Genomic DNA, 21,898 nt, shown 5'->3' with positions numbered 1-21,898 from the left:
GCGGATGGAACCATGGAAGCGGAAGTGGATCATAGGGTGGGGGAGGGGTCGAAAATTTTGGGAGCCTTGAAAAATGTGTGGAAGTCGAGAACATTATCCCGGAAAACAAAAATGGGTATGTTTGAAGGAATAGTGGTTCCAACAATGTTGTATGGTTGCGAGGCGTGGGCTATGGATAGAGTTGTTCGCAGGAGGATGGATGTGCTGGAAATGAGATGTTTGAGGACAATGTGTGGTGTGAGGTGGTTTCATCGAGTAAGTAATGTAAGTGTAAGAGAGATGTGTGGAAATAAAAAGAGCGTGGTTGAGAGAGCAGAAGAGGGTGTTTTGAAATGGTTTGGGCACATGGAGAGAATGAGTGAGGAAAGATTGGCCAAGAGGATATATGTGTCGGAGGTGGAGGGAACGAGGAGAAGAGGGAGACCAAATTGGAGGTGGAAAGATGGAGTGAAAAGGATTTTGTGTGATCGGGGCCTGAACATGCAGGAGGGTGAAAGGAGGGCATGGAATAGAGTGAATTGGATCGATGTGGTATAACGGGGTTGACGTGCTGTCGGTGGATTGAATCAGGGCATATGAAGCGTCTGGGGTAAACCAAGGAAAGCTGTGTAGGTATGTATATTTGCGTGTGTGGACGTGTATGTATATACATGTGTATGGGGGTGGGTTGGGCCATTTAATTTCGTCTGTTTCCTTGCGCTACCTCGCAAACGCGGGAGGCAGCGACAAAGCAAAAAAAAAAATAAAAAAGAAAATATATATATATATATATATATATATATATATATATATATATATATATATATATATATATATATATATATATATATATATATATATATATATATATATATATATATATATATATATATATATATATATATATATATATATTTTATACTATACGCCATTTCCCGTGTTAGCGAGGAAGCGTTAAGAACAGAGGACTGGCCCTTAGAGGGAATATCCTCACCTGGCCCCCTTCTCTGTTCCCTCTTTTGGAAAATTTAAAAAAAAATGAAAGGGGAGGATTTCCAGCCACCCGCTCCCTCCCCTATTAGTCTCCTTGTACGACACGCAGGGAATACGTGGGAAGTATTCTTTCTCCCCTATCCCCAGGGATAATATATATATATGTATATATATATATATATATATATATATATATATATATATATATATATAGATATTTTTTTTTTTTTCTCATACTATTCGCTATTTCCCGCGATAGCGAGGTAGCGTTAAGAACAGAGGACTGGGCCTTTGAGGGAATATCCTCACCTGGACCTCTCCTCTGTTCCTTCTGTTGGAAAAAAAAAAAAAAAAACGAGAGGGGAGGATTTCCAGCCCCCCGCTCCCTCCCCTTTTAGTCGCCTTCTACGACACGCAGGGAATACGTGGGAAGTATTCTTAATCCCCTATCCCCAGGAATAATATATATATATATATATATATATATATATATATATATATATATATATATGGAAATAAAAAGAGCGTGGTTTTTTTTTAATTTTCCAAAAGAAGGAACAGAGAACGAGGGCAGGTGAGGATATTCCCTCAGAGGCCCAGTCCTCTGTTCTTAACGCTACCTTGCTAACGCAGGAAATGGCGAATAGTATGAAAGAAGAAAAGAAGATATATATATATATATATATATATATATATATATATATATATATATATATATATATATATATATATAAATATACATTGTATGGGTTTATATATATAAATATATATGAATATATATATATATATATATAAATATATATCGTATGGGTTTTTAGAAAAGAAGAGTGAATGTTGGGGTGAAGAGGGTGGTGAGAGTAAGTGAGCTTGGGAAAGAGACTTGTGTGAGGAAGTACCAGGAGAGACTGAGTACAGAATGGAAAAAGGTGAGAACAATGGAAGTAAGGGGAGTGGGGGAGGAATGGGATGTATTTAGGGAATCAGTATTGGATTGCGCAAAAGATGCTTGTGGCATGAGAAGAGTGGGAGGTAGGTTGATTAGAAAGGGTAGTGAGTGGTGGGATGAAGAAGTAAGATTATTAGTGAAAGAGAAGAGAGGCATTTGGACGATTTTTGCAGGGAAAAAATGCAATTGAGTGGGAGATGTGTAAAAGAAAGAGACAGGAGGTCAAGAGAAAGGTGCAAGAGGTGAAAAGAGGACAAATGAGAGTTGGGGTGAGAGAGTATCATTAAATTTTATTGAGAATAAAAAGATGTTCTGGAAGGAGGTAAATAAAGTGCGTAATACAAGGGAGCAAAAGGGAACTTCAGTGAAGGGCGCAAATGGGGAGGTGATAACAAGTAGTGGTGATGTGAGAAAGAGATGGAGTGAGTATTTTGAAGGTTTGTTGAATTTGTTTGATGATAGAGTGGCAGATATAGGTTGTTTTGGTCGAGGTGGTGTGCAAAGTGAGAGGGTTAGGGAAAATGATTTGGTAAACAGAGAAGAGGTAGTGAAAGCTTTGCGGAAGATGAAAGCCGGCAAGGCAGCAGGTTTGGATGGTATTGCAGTGGAATTTATTAAAAAAGGGGGTGACTGTATTATTGATTGGTTGGTAAGGTTATTTAATGTATGTATGACTCATGGTGAGGTGCCTGAGGATTGGCGGAATGCGTGCATAGTGCCATTGTACAAAGGCAAAGGGGATAAGAGTGAGTGCTCAAATTTCAGAGGTATAAGTTTGTTGAGTATTCCTGGTAAATTATATGGGAGGGTATTGATTGAGAGGGTGAAGGCATGTACAGAGCATCAGATTCGGGAATAGCAGTGTGGTTTCAGAAGTGGTAGATGATTTGTGGATCAGGTGTTTGCTTTGAAGAATGAATGTGAGAAATACTTAGAAAAGCAAATGGATCTGTATGTAGCATTTATGGATCTGGAGAAGGCATATGATAGACTTGATAGAGATGCTCTGTGGAAGGTATTAAGAATATATGGTGTGGGAGGCAAGTTGTTAGAAGCAGTGAAAAGTTTTTATCGAGGATGTAAGGCATGTGTACGTGCAGGAAAAGAGGAAAGTGATTGGTTCTCAGTGAATGTAGGTTTGCGGCAGGGGTGTGTGATGTCTCCAAGGTTGTTTAATTTGTTTATGGATGGGGTTGTTAGGGAGGTGAATGCTAGAGTTTTGGAAAGAGGGGCAAGTATGAAGTCTGTTGTGGATGAGAGAGCTTGGGAAGTGAGTCAGTTGTTGTTCGCTGATGATACAGCGCTGGTGGCTTATTCATGTGAGAAACTGCAGAAGCTGGTGACTGAGTTTGGTAAAGTGTGTGAAAGAAGAAAGTTAAGAGCAAATGTGAATAAGAGCAAGGTTATTAGGTACAGTAGGGTTGAGGGTCAAGTCAATTGGGAGGTAAGTTTGAATGGAGAACAACTGGAGAAAGTAAAGTGTTTTAGATATCTGGGAGTGGATCTGGCAGCGGATGGAACCATGCAAGCGTAAGTGGATCATAGGGTGGGGGAGGGGGCGAAAATCCTGGGAGCCTTGAAGAATGTGTGGAAGTCAAGAACATTATCTCGGAAAGCAAAAATGGTTATGTTTGAAGGAATAGTGGTTCCAACAATTTTGTATGGTTGCGAGGCGTGGGCTATGGATAGAGTTGTGTGCAGGAGGGTGGATGTGCTGGAAATGAGATGTTTGAGGACAATATGTGGTGTGAGGTGGTTTGATCGAGTAAGTAACGTAAGGGTAAGAGAGATGTGTGGAAATAAAAAGAGCGTGGTTGAGAGAGCAGAAGAGTGTGTTTTGAAATGGTTTGGGCACATGGAGAGAATGAGTGAGGAAAGATTGACCAAGAGGATATATGTGTCGGAGGTGGAGGGAACGAGGAGAAGTGGGAGACCAAATTGGAGGTGGAAAGATGGAGTGAAAAAGATTTTGTGTGATCGGGGCCTGAACATGCAGGAGGGTGAAAGGAGGGCAAGGAATAGAGTGAATTGGAGCGATGTGGTATACCGGGGTTGACGTGCTGTCAGTGGATTGAATCAAGGCATGTGAAGCGTCTGGGGTAAACCATGGAAAGCTGTGTAGGTATGTATATTTGCGTGTGTGGACGTATGTATATACATGTGTATGGGGGGGGGGGGGGTTGGGCCATTTCTTTCGTCTGTTCCCTTACGGTACCTCGCAAACGCGGGAGACAGCGACAAAGTATAAAAAAAAATATATATATATATATATATATATATATATATATATATATATATATATATATATATATATATATATATATATATATATATATATATATATATATATATACAGATATAGCGCATATATATATATATATATATATATATATATATATATATATATATATATCTTTTTTTTTTTTTTTTTTGCTTTGGCGCTGTCTCCCGCGTTTGCGAGGTAGCGCAAGGAAACAGACGAAAGAAATGGCTCAACCCACCCCCATACACATGTATATACATACGTCCACACACGCAAATATACATACCTACACAGCTTTCCATGGCTTACCCCAGACGCTTCACATGCCTGATTCAATCCACTGACAGCACGTCAACCCCGGTATACCACATCGATCCAATTCACTCTATTCCTTGCCCTCCTTTCACCCTCCTGCATGTTCAGGCCCCGATCACACAAAAATCTTTTTCACTCCATCTTTCCACCTCCAATTTGGTGTCCCTCTTCTCCTCGTTCCCTCCACCTCCGACACATATATCCTCTTGGTCAATCTTTCCTCACTCATTCTCTCCATGTGCCCAAACCATTTCAAAACACCCTCTTCTGCTCTCTCAACCACGCTCTTTTTATTTCCACACATCTCTCTTACCCTTACGTTACTTACTCGATCAAACCACCTCACACCACACATTGTCCTCAAACATCTCATTTCCAGCACATCCATCCTCCTGCGCACCACTCTATCCATAGCCCACGCCTCGCAACCATACAACATTGTTGGAGCCACTATTCCTTCAAACATACCCATTTTTGCTTTCCGAGATAATGTTCTCGACTTCCACACATTCTTCAACGCTCCCAGAATTTTCGCCCCCTCCCCCATCCTATGATCCACTTCCGCTTCCATGGTTCCATCCGCTGCCAGATCCACTCCCAGATATCTAAAACACTTTACTTCCTCCTGTTTTTCTCCATTCAAACTCACCTCCCAATTGACTTGACCCTCAACCCTACTGTACCTAATAACCTTGCTCTTATTCACATTTACTCTTAACTTTCTTCTCTCACACACTTACCAAACTCAGTCACCAGCTTCTGCAGTTTCTCACATGAATCAGCCACCAGCGCTGTATCATCAGCGAACAACAACTGACTCACTTCCCAAGCTCTCTCATCCCCAACAGACTTCATACTTGCCCCTCTTTCCAAAACTCTTGCATTCACCTCCCTAACAACCCCATCCATAAACAAATTAAACAACCATGGAGACATCACACACCCCTGCCGCAAACCTGCATTCACTGAGAACCAATTACTTTCCTCTCTTCCTACACGTATACATGCCTTACCTCCTCGATAAAAACTTTTCACTGCTTCTAACAACTTGCCTCCCTCACCATATATTCTTAATACCTTCCACAGAGCATCTCTATCAACTCTATCATATGCCTTCTCCAGATCCATAAATGCTACATACAAATCCATTTGCTTTTCTAAGTATTTCTCATATATATATATATATATATATATATATATATATATATATATATATATATATATATATATATATATATATATATATATATATATATTTATATATATACATATATATACATATATATGTATCATTTATAGCTATTATATTTTGTCGGTGTCTTGCGCGTTAGCAAGATGGCGCAAGGAAACAGACAAAAGAATGACCCAACCTACCCACATACGCATGTATATACAAATATGTCCAAACACGCATATCTATATGCCTTAACATTTCAACATATACATATATATACATATGTAGATACACATGTACACATGAACATAATTCATACTTGCTGCATGTAGTCATTTCCGTCGCCAGCCCGCCACACATGAAATGACAACAAACTTCCCCCGCATGTGCGCGAGGTATCGTAAGGAAATGGCAACAAAGGGCACATTCGTTCTTACTCAGTCTCTAGCTGGCATGTATAATGCACCAAAACCACAGCTACCCTTCAAAATAAAGGCCTCACAAAACTTTCCATGGTTTACCCTAGACGCTTTATATGCCCTGCTTTAATCAATTTACAGCACGTCCATTCCGGTATACTACATCGTTCCAATTCACTCAACTCCTTGAACGCCGTTCACCCTCCTGCATGTTCAATCCCCGATCGCTCAAAATCTGTTTCACTCCATTTTTCCACCTCCATTTGGTCTCCCACTACTCGTTCCCTCCACCTCTGACACATATCCTCTTTGTCAATCTTTCCTCACTCATTCTCTCCATGTGAACAAACCATTTCAAAACACAACTCTTCTGCTCTCTCAATCGCACTGTTTTTATCACCACACATCTCTCTTACCCTTCCATTGCTTACGAGGTCAAACCACCTCACACAACATATCGTCCTCAAACATCTTATTTCCGACACATCCACCCTCCTCCGCACAACTCTATTTATATCCCACGCCTCGCAACCATATAACATTGTTGGAACCACTATTCCTTAAAACATACCCATTTTTGCTTTCCGAGATAATTAATGTTCTCGCCTTCCACATATTTTACAACGCTCCCATAACTTTCCCCCTTCCCCCACCCTGTGACCTAATAACCTTGCTCTTATTCATATTCACTCTCAGCTTTCTTCTCTCACACACTTTACCAAACTCAGTCACCAACTCATGCAGTTTCTCACCCGAATCAGCCACTAGCGCTGTATAATCGGCGAACAAAAACTGAATCACTTCCCAAGCCCTCTCATCCACAACGGCCTGCATACTTGCCCCTCTCTCCAAAACTCTTGTATTCACCTCTCTAACAAACCCATCCATGAATAAATTAAACAACCATGGAGACATCAAGCAACCCTGCAGCAAACCGACATTCACTGAGAACCAATCACTTTCCTCTCTTCCTACTTATACACATGCATTACATCCTTGATAAAAACTTTTCACTGCTTCTAACAACTTGACTCCCACACCATATATTCTTAATACCGTCCACAGAGCATGTCAATCAATTATATCATAACCTTCTCCAGATCCATAAATACTCCATACAAATCCATTTGCTTCTCTAAGTATTTCTCACATTTATTCTTCAAAGAAAACACCTGATCCACAAATCCTCTACCACTTCTGAAACTACACTGTTCTTCCTCAATCTGATGCACTGTACATGCCTTCACCCTCTCAATCAATACCCTCCCATATAATTTCCCAGGACTACTCAACAAACTTATACCTCTGTAATTTGAGCACACACTTTCATCCCCTCTGCCTTTGTACAATGGCACTATGCATGCATTCCGCCAATCCTCAGGCAAGTAACCATGAGTCACACATCCATTATATATCCTTGCCAACTAGTCAAAAGCACAGTCACCCCCATTTTTAATAAATTCCACTGCAATACCATTCAAACTCTCTGTATTGCCAGCTTTCATATTCCACAAGGCTTTAACTACCTCTCTCTGCTTACCAAATCATTCTCCCTAACCCTCTCACTTCGCACACCACCTCGACCAAAACACCCTATATCTATCATTCTATCATCTAAGACATTCAACAAACCTTCAAAATACTCACTCTATCTCCTTCTCATATCACCACTACTTGTTATCACCTCACCATTACCCCCCTTCACCGAAGATCCCTTTTGTTCTCTTGTCTTACGCAACTTTATTTACCTCCCTCCAAAACATCTTTTCATTCTCCCTATAATTCAATGATTCTCTCTCACCACAACTCTCATTTGCCCTCTTTTTCACCTCTTGCACCTTTCTCTTGACCTCCTGCCTCTTTCCTTTAACATCTCTTAGTCATTTGCAGTATTTCATTGCAAAACTCGTCAAAATGCCTCCCTCTTTTACTAACAAACTCACTTCTTCATCCCACCTCTCACTACCCTATTTAATCTGCCCACCTCCCAAGCTTCTCATGGCACATGCATCTTTTGCACAAGCCATCACTGCTTACCTAAATACATCCCATTCCTCTCTCTCTCCCCTTACGTCCTTTGCTCTCACTTTCTTCCATCAGCATTCAGTCTCTCCTGGTACTTCCTCACACAAGTCACCTACCCAAGCTAACTTATTCTCACCACACTCTTCACCCCGACATCATCTCTTCTTTTGTTAAAACCTCTATGTGTGTGTGGATGTGTGTGTGTGTGTGTGTGTGTGTGTGTGTGTGTGTGTGTGTGTGTGTGTGCATGTATGTGTGTGTGTGTGTGTGTGTGTGTGTGTGTGTGTGCTTGTATCCAATAAGAGAAGACATTTACCTCTTACTTAAAGCTGGGACTATTGAGCTGTCCTTTGGACCAATAAAGGCCAACATCTGAGGAAGAAATTCCTCATCGGATTCGTAAAACGAACACAACCCTGAAATACAAATATTTGTAAAACTAAACCTGAAGTATATATATATATATATATATATATATATATATATATATATATATATATGTATATATATATATATATATATATATATATATATATATATATATATATATATATATATATATATATATATATATATATATACATATATATATATATATATATATATATATATATATATATATCTTTCTTCTTCTTTTAAACTATTCGCCATTTCCCGCGTTAGCGAGGTAGCGTTAAGAACAGAGGACTGGGCCTTTTTTGGAATATCCTCACCTGGCCCCCTCTGTTCTTTCTTTTGGAAAATGAAAAAAAAAAAACGAGAGGGGAGGATTTCCAGCCCCCCGCTCCCTCCCCTTTTAGTCGCCTTCTACGACACGCAGGGAATACGTGGGAAGTATTCTTAATCCCCTATCCCCAGGGATAATATATATATATATATATATATATATATATATATATATATATATATATATATATATTTTTTCCATACTATTCGCCATTTCCCGCGTTTGCGAGGTAGCGTTAAGAACAGAAGACTGGGCCTTAGAGGGAAAATCCTCACCTGGCCCCCTTCTCTGTTCCTTCTTTTGGAAAATTAAAAAAAAAAAACGAGAGGGGAGGATTTCCAGCCACCCGCTCCCTTCCCTTTTAGTCGCCTTCTACGACACGCAGGGAATACGTGGGAAGTATTCTTTCTCCCCTATCCCCAGGGATATATATATGTTTATATATATATATATATATATATATATATATATATATATATATATATATATATATATAAATATGAATGTGTGTTTGAAGGAGGAGGAAAAAGAAGAGAATGTATGTTATCTTTTTTTCTTTACCTTCATACATTTGTGCTGTGTCCTGTGGGGCAGGGTGGTGTCGGGGATGAAGGCGAGCAAGGATGAATATGTATGTGTGTATATATGTATATGTATGTGCATATTTGTACATATATGTATATATGAGTGGATGTGTCTTGCACTTCAGCAACCTCTACTCACAGATCACCTCACTGCCAACAAATATAACACTGACGAAAGATATACATTATGAAATAACCAGACAAGCACTAAACAGTCGATTTCCCAATTCAGTCTTTTACTCCAACCCATCAGAAAATAGTGTCTGTGACAAGCACAAGTCATACTTTCGGTTATGCTCTGGACACCATCCATCACTACAATGCTATAAACATCATTTCCACATATCTGAATTCCTTTCATGACCATGATGCAACTATCACAAAGAACACTCAGCACTTGATACTCAATTGCCTTGTACCCTATGCATACTCACACAAACGTCACAACACTTAATGAACTGCAGTCCTGGTCAACATCACGAGTGCTGCAGGAGCCTCTTAAAGACATAAGGGACTCCTAAGGCAGGCAAATATATAAGAATATACTTACTACTTGCCCCATGATTTCCTTTTTATCTTTATGAAACTCCCACAGCACTAAGGTAACTGATCATGTCCACTGAGTGGGACCAAAAGTTATAAAGTTCAGTTCTGATGTGTGTCTCCAAGTGTGCAGAGTGCAGGGCATTTGAGCAGTAAGTATTCATTGTTTCAACTGTGGTTGTTACTTGCTTCACTGTTCCACGATTTCCTTCTACAGGGCTCTTGCAACACTAAGGACACCCATCCACATGCATCCAGTGGGACCACAGGCCAAGATATGTGGAGGTGATGAGTAGGTATTTGCATTGAGATGTGTGCAAGAGAATTCAAGACCAAGTATTCAGTGTATTTGTTGCATCTAGGGCATGGTTATATGATATACTGAATCACTGTTGTCCTGTTATTGGCGTGGGTGGTGTCCAGAATGCTCAAGAGAAAGTACACTTGAAGTGGTGGTATTACCATAAAAAGATTGCATGTGGTTATACCACAAGACAAAATCAATCTTGTTGGGGACCTCATTCAATGGAATACATCATTTTCCTACTAATGCATATATGCATATATGGAAGGTATTAAGAATATATGGTGTGGGAGGCAAGTTGTTAGAAGCAGTGAAAAGTTTTTATCGAGGATGTAAGGCATGTGTACGTGTAGGAATAGAGGAAAGTGACTGGTTCTCAGTGAATGTAGGTTTGCGGCAGGGGTGTGTGATTTCTCCATGGTTGTTTAATTTGTTTATGGATGGGGTTGTTAGGGAGGTGAATGCAAGAGTTTTGGAAAGAGGGGCAAGTATGAAGTCTGTTGGGGATGAGAGAGCTTGGGAAGTGAGTCAGTTGTTGTTCGCTGATGATACAGCGCTGGTGGCTGATTCATGTGAGAAACTGCAGAAGCTGGTGACTGAGTTTGGTAAAGTGTGTGAAAGAAGAAAGTTAAGAGTAAATGTGAATAAGAGCAAGGTTATTAGGTACAGTAGGGTTGAGGGTCAAGTCAATTGGGAGGTGAGTTTGAATGGAGAAAAACTGGAGGAAGTGAAGTGTTTTAGATATCTGGGAGTGGATCTGGCAGCGGATGGAACAATGGAAGCGGAAGTGGACCATAGGGTGGGGGAGGGGGCGAAAATTCTGGGAGCGTTGAAGAATGTGTGGAAGTCGAGAACATTATCTCGGAAAGCAAAAATGGGTATGTTTGAAGGAATAGTGGTTCCAACAATGTTGTATGGTTGCGAGGCGTGGGCTATGTATAGAGTGGTGCGCAGGAGGATGGATGTGCTGGAAATGAGATGTTTGAGGACAATGTGTGGTGTGAGGTGGTTTGATCGAGTAAGTAACGTAAGGGTAAGAGAGATGTGTGGAAATAAAAAGAGCGTGGTTGAGAGAGCAGAAGAGGGTGTTTTGAGGTGGTTTGGGCACATGGAGAGAATGAGTGAGGAAGGATTGACCAAGAGGATATATGTGTCGGAGCTGGAGGGAACGAGGAGAAGAGGGAGAACATATTGGAGGTGGAAAGATGGAGTGAAGAAGATTTTGTGTGATCGGGGCCTGAACATGCAGGAGGGTGAAAGGAGGGCAAGCAATAGAGTGAATTGGAGCGATGTGGTATACCGGGGTTGACGTGCTATCAGTGGATTAAATCGGGGCATGTGAAGCGTCTGGGGTAAACCATGGAAGGCTGTGTAGGTATGTATATTATGCGTGTGTGGACGTATGTATATACATGTGTATGGGGGTGGGTTGGGCCATTTCTTTCGTCTGTTTCCTTGCGCTACCTCGCAAACGCGGGAGACAGCGACAAAGCAAAAAAAAAAAAAAAAAAAATGTATATATATATATATATATATATATATATATATATATATATATATATATATTTTTTTTTTTTTTTAAACTATTCGCCATTTCCCGCGTTAACGAGGTAGCGTTAAGAACAGAGGACTGGGCCTTTTTTGGAATATCCTCACCTGGCCCCCTCTGTTCCTTCTTTTGGAAAATTAAAAAAAAAAAAAAAAAAAAAAAAAAAACAGATGGGAGGATTTCCAGACCCCCGCTCCCTCCCCTTTTAGTCGCCTTCTACGACACGCAGGGAATACGTGGGAAGTATTCTTAATCCCCTATCCCCAGGGATAATATATATATATATATATATATATATATATATATATATATATATATATATATATATATATATATATATATATATACAAAAAAATTTCCCAAGTGCATTTTCGTGTAATAATCACATCATCATGGGAGACACAAGAGAGGAATATAACAGTCAGTTGATATACATCGAAGAGACGAAGCTAGGACACATGTATATACACACACGCCATTTGGTAAACATGTGATTGTCCAAAACATATGTTTTGGACAATATATATATATATATATATATATATATATATATATATATATATATATATATATATATATATATATATATATATATATATTTTTTTTTTTTTTGCTTTGTCGCAGTCTTCCGCGTTTGCGAGGTAGCGCAAGGAAACAGACGAAAAAAACAGCCCAACCCACCCCCATACACATGTATATACATACGTCCACACCCGTAAATATACATACCTACACAGCTTTCCATGGTTTACCGCAGACGCTTCACATGCACTGAATCAATCCACTGACAGCACGTCAACCCCTGTATACCACATCGATCCAATTCACTCTATTCCTTGCCCTCCTTTCACCCTCCTGCATGTTCAGGCCCCGATCACACAAAATCTTTTTCACTCCATCTTTCCACCTCCAATTTGGTCTCCCACTTCTCCTCGTTCCCTCCACCTCCGACACATATATCCTCTTGGTCAATCTTTCCTAACTCATTCTCTCCATGTGCCCAAACCACCTCAAAACACCCTCTTCTGCTCTCTCAACCACGCTCTTTTTATTTCCACACATCTCTCTTACCCTTACGTTACTTACTCGATCAAACCACCTCACACCACACATTGTCCTCAAACATCTCATTTCCAGCACATCCATCCTCCTGCGCACAACTCTATCCATAGCCCACGCCTCGCAACCATACAACATTGTTAGAACCACTATTCCTTCAAGCATACCCATTTTTGCTTTCCGAGATAATGTTCTCGACTTCCACACATTCTTCAAGGCTCCCAGGATTTTCGCCCCCTCCCCCATCCTATGATCCACTTACGCTTCCATGGTTCCATCCGCTGCCAGATCCACTCCCAGATATTTAAAATAATTTACTTCCTCCAATTTTTCTCCATTCAAACTTATCTCCCAATTGACTTGACCCTCTTAACTTTCTTCTTTCACACACTTTACCAAACTCAGTCACCAGCTTCTGCAGTTTCTCACATGAATCAGCCACCAGCGCTGTATCATCGGCGAACAACAACTGACTCACTTCCCAAGCTCTCTCATCTACAACAGACTTCATACTTGCCCCTCTTTCCAAAACTCTTGCATTTACCTCCCTAACAACCCCATCCATAAACAAATCAAACAACCATGGAGACATCACACACCCCTGCCGCAAACCTACATTCACTGAGAACCAATCACTTTCCTCTCTTCCTACACGTACGCATGCCTTACATCCTCGATAAAAACTTTCACTTCTTCTAACAACTTGCCTCCCACACCATATATTCTTAATACCTTCCAAAGAGCATCTCCATCAACTCAATCATATGCCTTCTCCATATCCATAAATGCTACATGCAAATCCATTTGCTTTTCTAAGTATTTCTCACATACATTCTTCAAAGCAAACACCTGATCCACACATCCTCTACCACTTCTGAAACCACACTGCTCTTGAACAATCTGATGCTCTGTACATGCCTTCACCCTCTTAATCAATACCCTCCATATAATTTACCAGGAATACTCAACAAACTTATACCTCTGTAATTTGAGCAATCACTCTTATCCCCTTTGCCTTTGTACAATGGCACTATGCACGCATTCCGCCAATCCTCAGGCACCTCACCATGAGTCATACATACATTAAATAACCTTACCAACCAGTCAATAATACAGTCACCCCCTTTTTTAAGAAATTCCACTGCAATACCATCCAAACCTGCTGCCTTGCCGGCTTTCATCTTTCTCAAAGCTTTTACTACCTCTTCTCTGTTTACCAAATCATTTTCCCTAACCCTCTCACTTTGCACACCACCTCGACCAAAACACCCTATATCTGCCACTCTATCATCAAACACATTCAACAAACCTTCAAAATACTCACTCCATCTCCTTCTCACATCACCACTACTTGTTATCACCTCCCCATTTGCGCCCTTCACTGAAGTTCCCATTTGCTCCCTTGTCTTACGCACTTTATTTACCTCCTTCCAGAGCATCTTTTTATTATCTCTAAAATTTAATGATACTCTCTCACCCCAACTCTCAACTCTGGGATGTATTTAGGGAATCAGTGATGGATTGAGCAAAAGATGCTTGTGGCTTGAGAAGAGTGGGAGGTGGGTTGATTAGAAAAGGTAGTGAGTGGTGGGATGAAGAAGTAAGATTATTAGTGAAAGAGAAGAGAGGCATTTGGACGATTTTTGCAGGGAAAAAATGCAAGTGAGTGGGAGATGTATAAAAGAAAGAGACAGGAGGTCAAGAGAAAGGTGCAAAAGGTGAAAAAGAGGATATATATATATATATATATATATATATATATATATATATATATATATATATATATATATATATATATATATATATATATATATATATATATATATATATATATATATATATGTGTATATATATAGACACACAGACATATACATTCATACACATATACATAATTCATACTGTGTGTTCTTATTCATTTCCTTCGCCACCCCGCCACACATGAAATAACAACTCCCTTCCCCCTCATGTGCGCGAGGTAGCGCTAGGGAAAGACAACAAAGGCCACATTCGTGCACACGCAGTCGCTAGCTGTCATGAAAATTGCAGCAAAACCATAGCTCCATTTCCACATCAAGGCCACAGAGAACTTTCAATGATTCACCCCAAACGCTTCACATGCCATGGTTCAGTTCATTGACAGCACGTCGACCCCAGTATAACACATCGTTCCAAATCACTCTATTCCTTACTTGCCCTTCAACCTGCTGCATGTTTAGGCCCCGATCACTCAAAATCTTTTTCACTACATCTTTCCACCTCCAATTTGGTCTTCCATTTCTCCATGTTCCCTCCACCTCTCACATATATAACCTAACCTAACCTTCAAACAAAACCGTTTTTGCTTTCCAAGATAACGTTCTCGACTTCCATACATTCTTCAACGCACATCCACCCTCCTCCGCACAACTCTATCTGTAGCCTACGCCTCGCAACCATATATCATTGTTGGAACCACTATTCCTTCAAACATACCAATTTTTGCTTTCCAAGATAACGTTCTCGACTTTCACACATTCTTCAACGCACCCAGAACTTTCGCCCCTTCCCCCACCCTATGATTCACTTCCACTTGCATGGTTCCATCCGCTGCCAAATACATTCCCAGATATCTAAAACACTTCACTTCCTCCAGTTTTTCTCCATTCAAACTTACCTCCCAATTGACTTGTCCCTCAACACTACTGTACCTAATAACCTTGCTCTTATTCAGATTTATTCTCAGCTTTCTTCTCTCACACACTTTACCAAATTCAGTCACCAGCTTCTGCAGTTTCTCACCCGAATCAGCCACCAGCGCTATATAATCAACAAACAACAACTAACTCACTTCCCAAGCTCTCTCATCCACAATAGTCCGCAAACTTGCCCCTCTCTCCAAAACTTTTGCATTCACCTCCCTACAACCCCATCCGTAAACAAATTAAACAACCATTGAGACATCACGCATCTCTGCAGCAAACCAACATTCTATGAGAACCAATCACTTTCCTCTCTTTCTACACGCGCACATGCCTTACATCCTCGATAAGAACTTTTCACAGTTTCTAACTACTTGCCTCCCACACTGTATATTCTTAATACCTTCCACAGAGTATCTCTATCAAGTCTATCATATGCCTTCTCCAGATCCATAAATGCTACATATAAATCCATTTGTTTTTCTAAGTTCTTCTCACATGCATTCTTCAAAGCAAACACCTGATCCACATAACCTTTACCACTTCTAAAACCACACTGCACCTCCCCAATCTGATGCTCTGTACATGCCTTTACTCTCTCAATCAATACCCACACACATAATTTCCCACGAATATTCAACAAACTTATACCTCTGTAATTTGAGCACTCACTTTTATCACTTTTATCCCCTTTGCGTTTGTACGATGGCACTATGCAAGCATTCCACCGATCCTCAGACACCTCACCTTGAGTCATACATACATTAAATAATCTTATCAACCAGTCAACAATACAGTCACCCCTTTTTTTTAATAGATTCCATTGCAATACCATCCAAACCCGCTGCCTTCCCGAATTTCATCTTCCGCAGAGCTTTTACTACCTCTTACCGTAAACCAAATAATTTTCCCTAACCTTTTCACTTTGCACACCACCTCGACCAAAGCACGCTATATCTGCATAAGACAAGGGAACAAATGGGAACATATGATAACATATGATAACAAGTGGTGGTGATGTGAGAAGAAGATGGAGTGAGTATTTTCAAGGTATAGATAATAAATATATATATATATATATATATATATATATATATATATATATATATATATATATATATATATATATATATATATATATATATATATATATATATATATATATATATATATATATATATATATATATATATATATTTATTATCTATTTATTTATTTATTTTGCTTTATCGCTGTCTCCCGCGTTCCCGAGGCAGTGCAAGGAAACAGACAAAAGAATGGCCCAACCCACCCATATACACATTTATACACATACACATCCTCACACGCAAATATACATACCTATACATCTCAACGTATACATACATATACACACACAGACATATACATATATAAACACGTACATAATTCCTACTATCTGCCTTTATTCATTCCTAACGCCACCTCGCCACACATGTAATAACAGCCCCCTCCCCCCTCATGTGTGCGAGGTAGAGCTAGGAAAAGACAACAAAGGCCCCATTCGTTCACACTCAGTCTCTAGGTGTCATGTAATAATGCACCGAAACCACAGCTCCTTTTCCACATCCAGGCCCCACAGAACTTTCCATGGTTTTACCAAGACGCTTCACATGCCCTGGTTCAATCCATTGGCAGCACGTCGGCCCCAGTATATCATATTGTTCCAATCCACTCTATTCCTTGCACGCCTTTCACCTTCCTGCATCTTTAGGCCCCGATCACTCAAAATCTTTTTCACTCAATCTTTCGACCTCCAATTTGGTCTCCCACTTCTCCTCGTTCCCTCCACCACTGACACATGTATCCCCTTGGTCAATCTTTCCTCACTCATTCTCTCCATGTGACCAAATCATTTCAAAAAACCCTCTTCTACTCTCTCAACCACACTCTTTTTATTACCACACATCTCTCTTACCCTTACATTACTTACTCGACCAACCACCTCACACCACATGTTGTCCTCAAAACATCTCATTTCCAGCATATCCACCCTCCTGCGCATAACTCTATCCATAGCCTAGGCATCGCAACCATACAACATTGCTGGAGCCACTATTCCTTCAAACATACACATTTTTGCTTTCCAAGATAATGTTCTCGACTTCCGCACACTCTTCAACGCTTCCAGAATTTTCGCCCCTTCCCCCAACCTATGATTCACTTCCCCTTCCATGGTTCCATCCGCTGCCAGATCCACTCCCAGATATCTAAAACATTTCACTTCCTCCAGTTTTTCTCCATTCAAACTTACCTCCCAATTGACTTGACCCTAACCCTACTGTACCTAATAACCTTGCTCTTATTCACATTTACTCTCAACATTCTTCTTTCACACACTTTACCAAACTCAGTCACCAGCTTCTGCAGTTTCTCATATTAATCTGCCACCAGCGCTGTATCATCAGCGAACAACAACTGACTCACTTCCCAAGATCTCTCATCCACAGCAGACTTCATACTTGCCCCTCTTACCAAAACTCTTCCATTCTCCTCCCTAACAACCCTATCCATAAACAAATTAAACAACCATGGAGACATCACATACCCCTACCGCAAACCTACATTCACTGAGAACCAATCACTTTCCTCTCTTCCTACACGTACACATGCCTTACATCCTCGATGAAAGCTTTTCATTTCTTCTAAGAACTTGCCTCCCACACCATATATTCTTAATACCTTCCACAGAGCATATCTATCAATTCTACCGTATGCCTTCTCCAGATCCAAAGACGTTACATAAAAATCCATTTGCTTTTCTAAGTATTTTTCACATACATTCTTTAAAGTAAACACCTGATCCACACATCCTCTACCACTTCTGAAACCACACTGCTCTTCCCCAATCTGAAGTTTTGTACATGCCTTCACCCTCTCAATCAATACCCTTCCATATAATTTCCCAGGAATACTCAACAAAGTTATACCTCTGTAATTTGAGCACTCACCTTTGTGCCCTTTGCCTTTGTACAATGACACTATGCAGGAATTCCGCAAACACTCAGGTACCATACCATGAGTCATGCATATATGGAATAACCTTACCACCCGGTCAACAATGCAGTTACCCCCTTTTTTGATAATTTCCACAGCAATACCATCCGAATCCGATGGGTTGGCGGCTTTCATCTTCCTCAAAGCTTTTACTACCTCTTCTCTGTTTACCAAATCATTTTCCCTAACCCTCTCACTTTGCACACCACCTCGACCAGAACACCCTATATCTGCCAATCTATCATCAAACACATTCAACAGACCTTCAAAATACTCCATCTCCTTCTCACATCACCACTACTTGTTATCACCTCCCCATTTGCGCCCTTCACTGAAGTTCCCATTTGCTCCCTTGTCTTACGCACCCTATTTACCTCCTTCCAAAACATCTTTTTATTCTCTTTAAGATTCAATGATACTCTCTCACCCCAACTCTCATTTGCCCTCTTTTTCACCTCTTGCACCTTTCTCTTAACCTTCTGTCTCTTTTATTTATACATCTCCCTCTCATTTTCATTATTCCCCTGCAAAAAAGAATATAAAGGAATAAATGAATATATATATATATATATATATATATATATATATATATATATATATATATATATATATATATATATATATATATATATATATATATATATATATATATATATATATATATATATATATTTTTTTTTTTTTTTTTTTATACTTTGTCGCTGTCTCCCGCGTTTGCGAGGTAGCGCAAGGAAACAGACGAAAGAAATGGCCCAACCCCCCCCCCCAATACACATGTACATACACACGTCCACACACGCAAATATACATACCTACACAGCTTTCCATGGTTTACCCCAGACGCTTCACATGCCTTGCTTCAATCCACTGACAGCACGTCAACCCCTGTATACCATATGACTCCAATTCACTCTATTTCTTGCCCTCCTTTCACCCTCCTGCATGTTCAGGCCCCGATCACAAAAAATCTTTTTCACTCCATCTTTCCACCTCCAATTTGGTCTCCCTCTTCTCCTCGTTCCCTCCACCTCCGACACATATATCCTCTTGGTCAATCTCTCCTCACTCATTCTCTCCATGTGCCCAAACCATTTCAAAACACCCTCTTCTGCTCTCTCAACCACGCTCTTTTTATTTCCACACATCTCTCTTACCCTTACGTTACTTACTCGATCAAACCACCTCACACCACACATTGTCCTCAAACATCTCATTTCCAGCACATCCATCCTCCTGCGCACATCTCTATCCATAGCCCACGCCTCGCAACCATACAACATTGTTGGAACCACTATTCCCTCAAACATACCCATTTTTGCTTTCCGAGATAATGTTCTCGACTTCCACACATTTTTCAAGGCTCCCAAAATTTTCGCCCCTTCCCCCAACCTATGATTCACTTCCCCTTCCATGGTTCCATCCGCTGCCAGATCCACTCCCAGATATCTAAAACATTTCACTTCCTCCAGTTTTTCTCCATTCAAACTTACCTCCCAATTGACTTGAACCTAACCCTACTGTACCTAATAACCTTGCTCTTATTCACATTTACTCTCAACTTTCTTCTTCCACACACTTTACCAAACTCAGTCACCAGCTTCTGCAGTTTCTCACATAAATCAGCCACCAGCGCTGTATCATCAGCGAACAACAACTGACTCACTTCCCAAGCTCTCTCATCCCCAACAGACTTCATACTTGCCCCTCTTTCCAGGACTCTTGCATTTACCTCCCTTACAACCCCATCCATAAACAAATTAAACAACCATGGAGACATCACACATCCCTGCCGCAAACCTACATTCACTGAGAACCAATCACTTTCCTCTCTTCCTACACGTACACATGCCTTACATCCTCGATAAAAACTTTTCACTGCTTCTAACAACTTGCCTCCCACACCATATATTCTTAATACCTTCCACAGAGCATCTCTATCAACTCTATCATATGCCTTCTCCAGATCCATAAATGCTACATACAAATCCATTTGCTTTTCTAAGTATTTTTCACATACATTCTTCAAAGCAAACACCTGATCCACACATCCTCTACCACTTCTGAAACCGCACTGCTCTTCCCCAATCTGATGCTCTGTACATGCCTTCACCCTCTCAATCAATACCCTCCCATATAATTTACCAGGAATACTCAACAAACTTATACCTCTGTAATTTGAGCACTCATTCTTATCCCCTTTGCCTTTGTACAAAGGCACTATGCACGTATTCCGCCGATCTTCAGGCACCTCACCATGAGTCATACATACATTAAATAACCTTACCAACGAGTCAATAATACAGTCACCCCCTTTTTTAATAAATTCCACTGCAATACCATCCAAACCTGATGCCTTGCCGGCTTTCATCTTCCGCAAAGCTTTTACTACCTCTTCTCTGTTTACCAAATCATTTTCCCTAACCCTCTCACTTTGCACACCACCTCGACCAAAACACCCTATATCTGCCACTCTGTCATCAGACACATTCAACAAACCTTCAAAATACTCATTCCATCTCCTTCTCACATCACCGCTACTTGTTATCACCTCCCCATTTACGCCCTTCACTGAAGTTCCCATTTGCTCCCTTGTCTTACGCACCCTATTTACCTCCTTCCAGAACATCTTTTTATTCTCCCTAAAATTTACTGATAGTCTCTCACCCCAACTCTCATTTGCCCTTTTTTTCACCTCTTGCACCTTTCTCTTGACCTCCTGTCTCTTTCTTTTATACTTCTCCCACTCAATTGCATTTTTTCCCTGCAAAAAAAAAAAAATATATATATATATATATATATATATATATATATATATATATATATATATAGGGAAAATGATTTGGTAAACAGAGAAGAGGTAGTACAAGCTTTGCAGAAGATGAAAGCCGGCAAGGCAGAAGGTTTGGATGGTATTGCAGTGGAATTTATTAAAAAAGGGGGTGACTGTATTATTGACTCGTTGGTAAGGTTATTTAATGTATGTATGACTCATGGTGAGGTGCCTGAAGATCGGCGGAATGCGTGCATAGTGCCTTTGTACAAAGGCAAAGGGGATAAGAATGAGTGCTCAAATTACAGAGGTATAAGTTTGTTGAGTATTCCTGGTAAATTTTATGGGAGGGTATTGATTGAGAGGGTGAAGGCATGTACAGAGCATCAGATTGGGGAAGAGCAGTGTGGTTTCATAAGTGGTAGAGGATGTGTGGATCAGGTGTTTGCTTTGAAGAATGTATGTGAAAAATACTTAGAAAAGCAAATGGATTTGTATGTACCATTTATGGATCTGGAGAAGGCATATGATAGATTTGATAGAGATGCTCTGTGG

General features: G+C 40.2%; 1 protein-coding gene across 1 annotated transcript in view; it reads right to left on the bottom strand.

Annotated features, from left to right (window-relative positions):
* Nucleotides 1–21,898, bottom strand: part of LOC139763322 (uncharacterized) — a 191,952-nt gene that overhangs the window by 10,176 nt on the left and 159,878 nt on the right. The window contains exon 15 of the mRNA XM_071689343.1: nucleotides 8,431–8,530. Coding sequence (XP_071545444.1) covers nucleotides 8,431–8,530 — 100 coding nt within the window. The remainder of the gene's footprint in view (nucleotides 1–8,430; nucleotides 8,531–21,898) is intronic.

Source organism: Panulirus ornatus, chromosome 46 (assembly GCF_036320965.1).
Source record: "Panulirus ornatus isolate Po-2019 chromosome 46, ASM3632096v1, whole genome shotgun sequence".
In the NCBI taxonomy this organism is placed as follows: Eukaryota; Metazoa; Arthropoda; class Malacostraca; order Decapoda; family Palinuridae; genus Panulirus; species Panulirus ornatus.
Note: the sequence above shows the minus strand (reverse complement) of the source record. Positions and strands in the feature narration are given on the sequence as shown.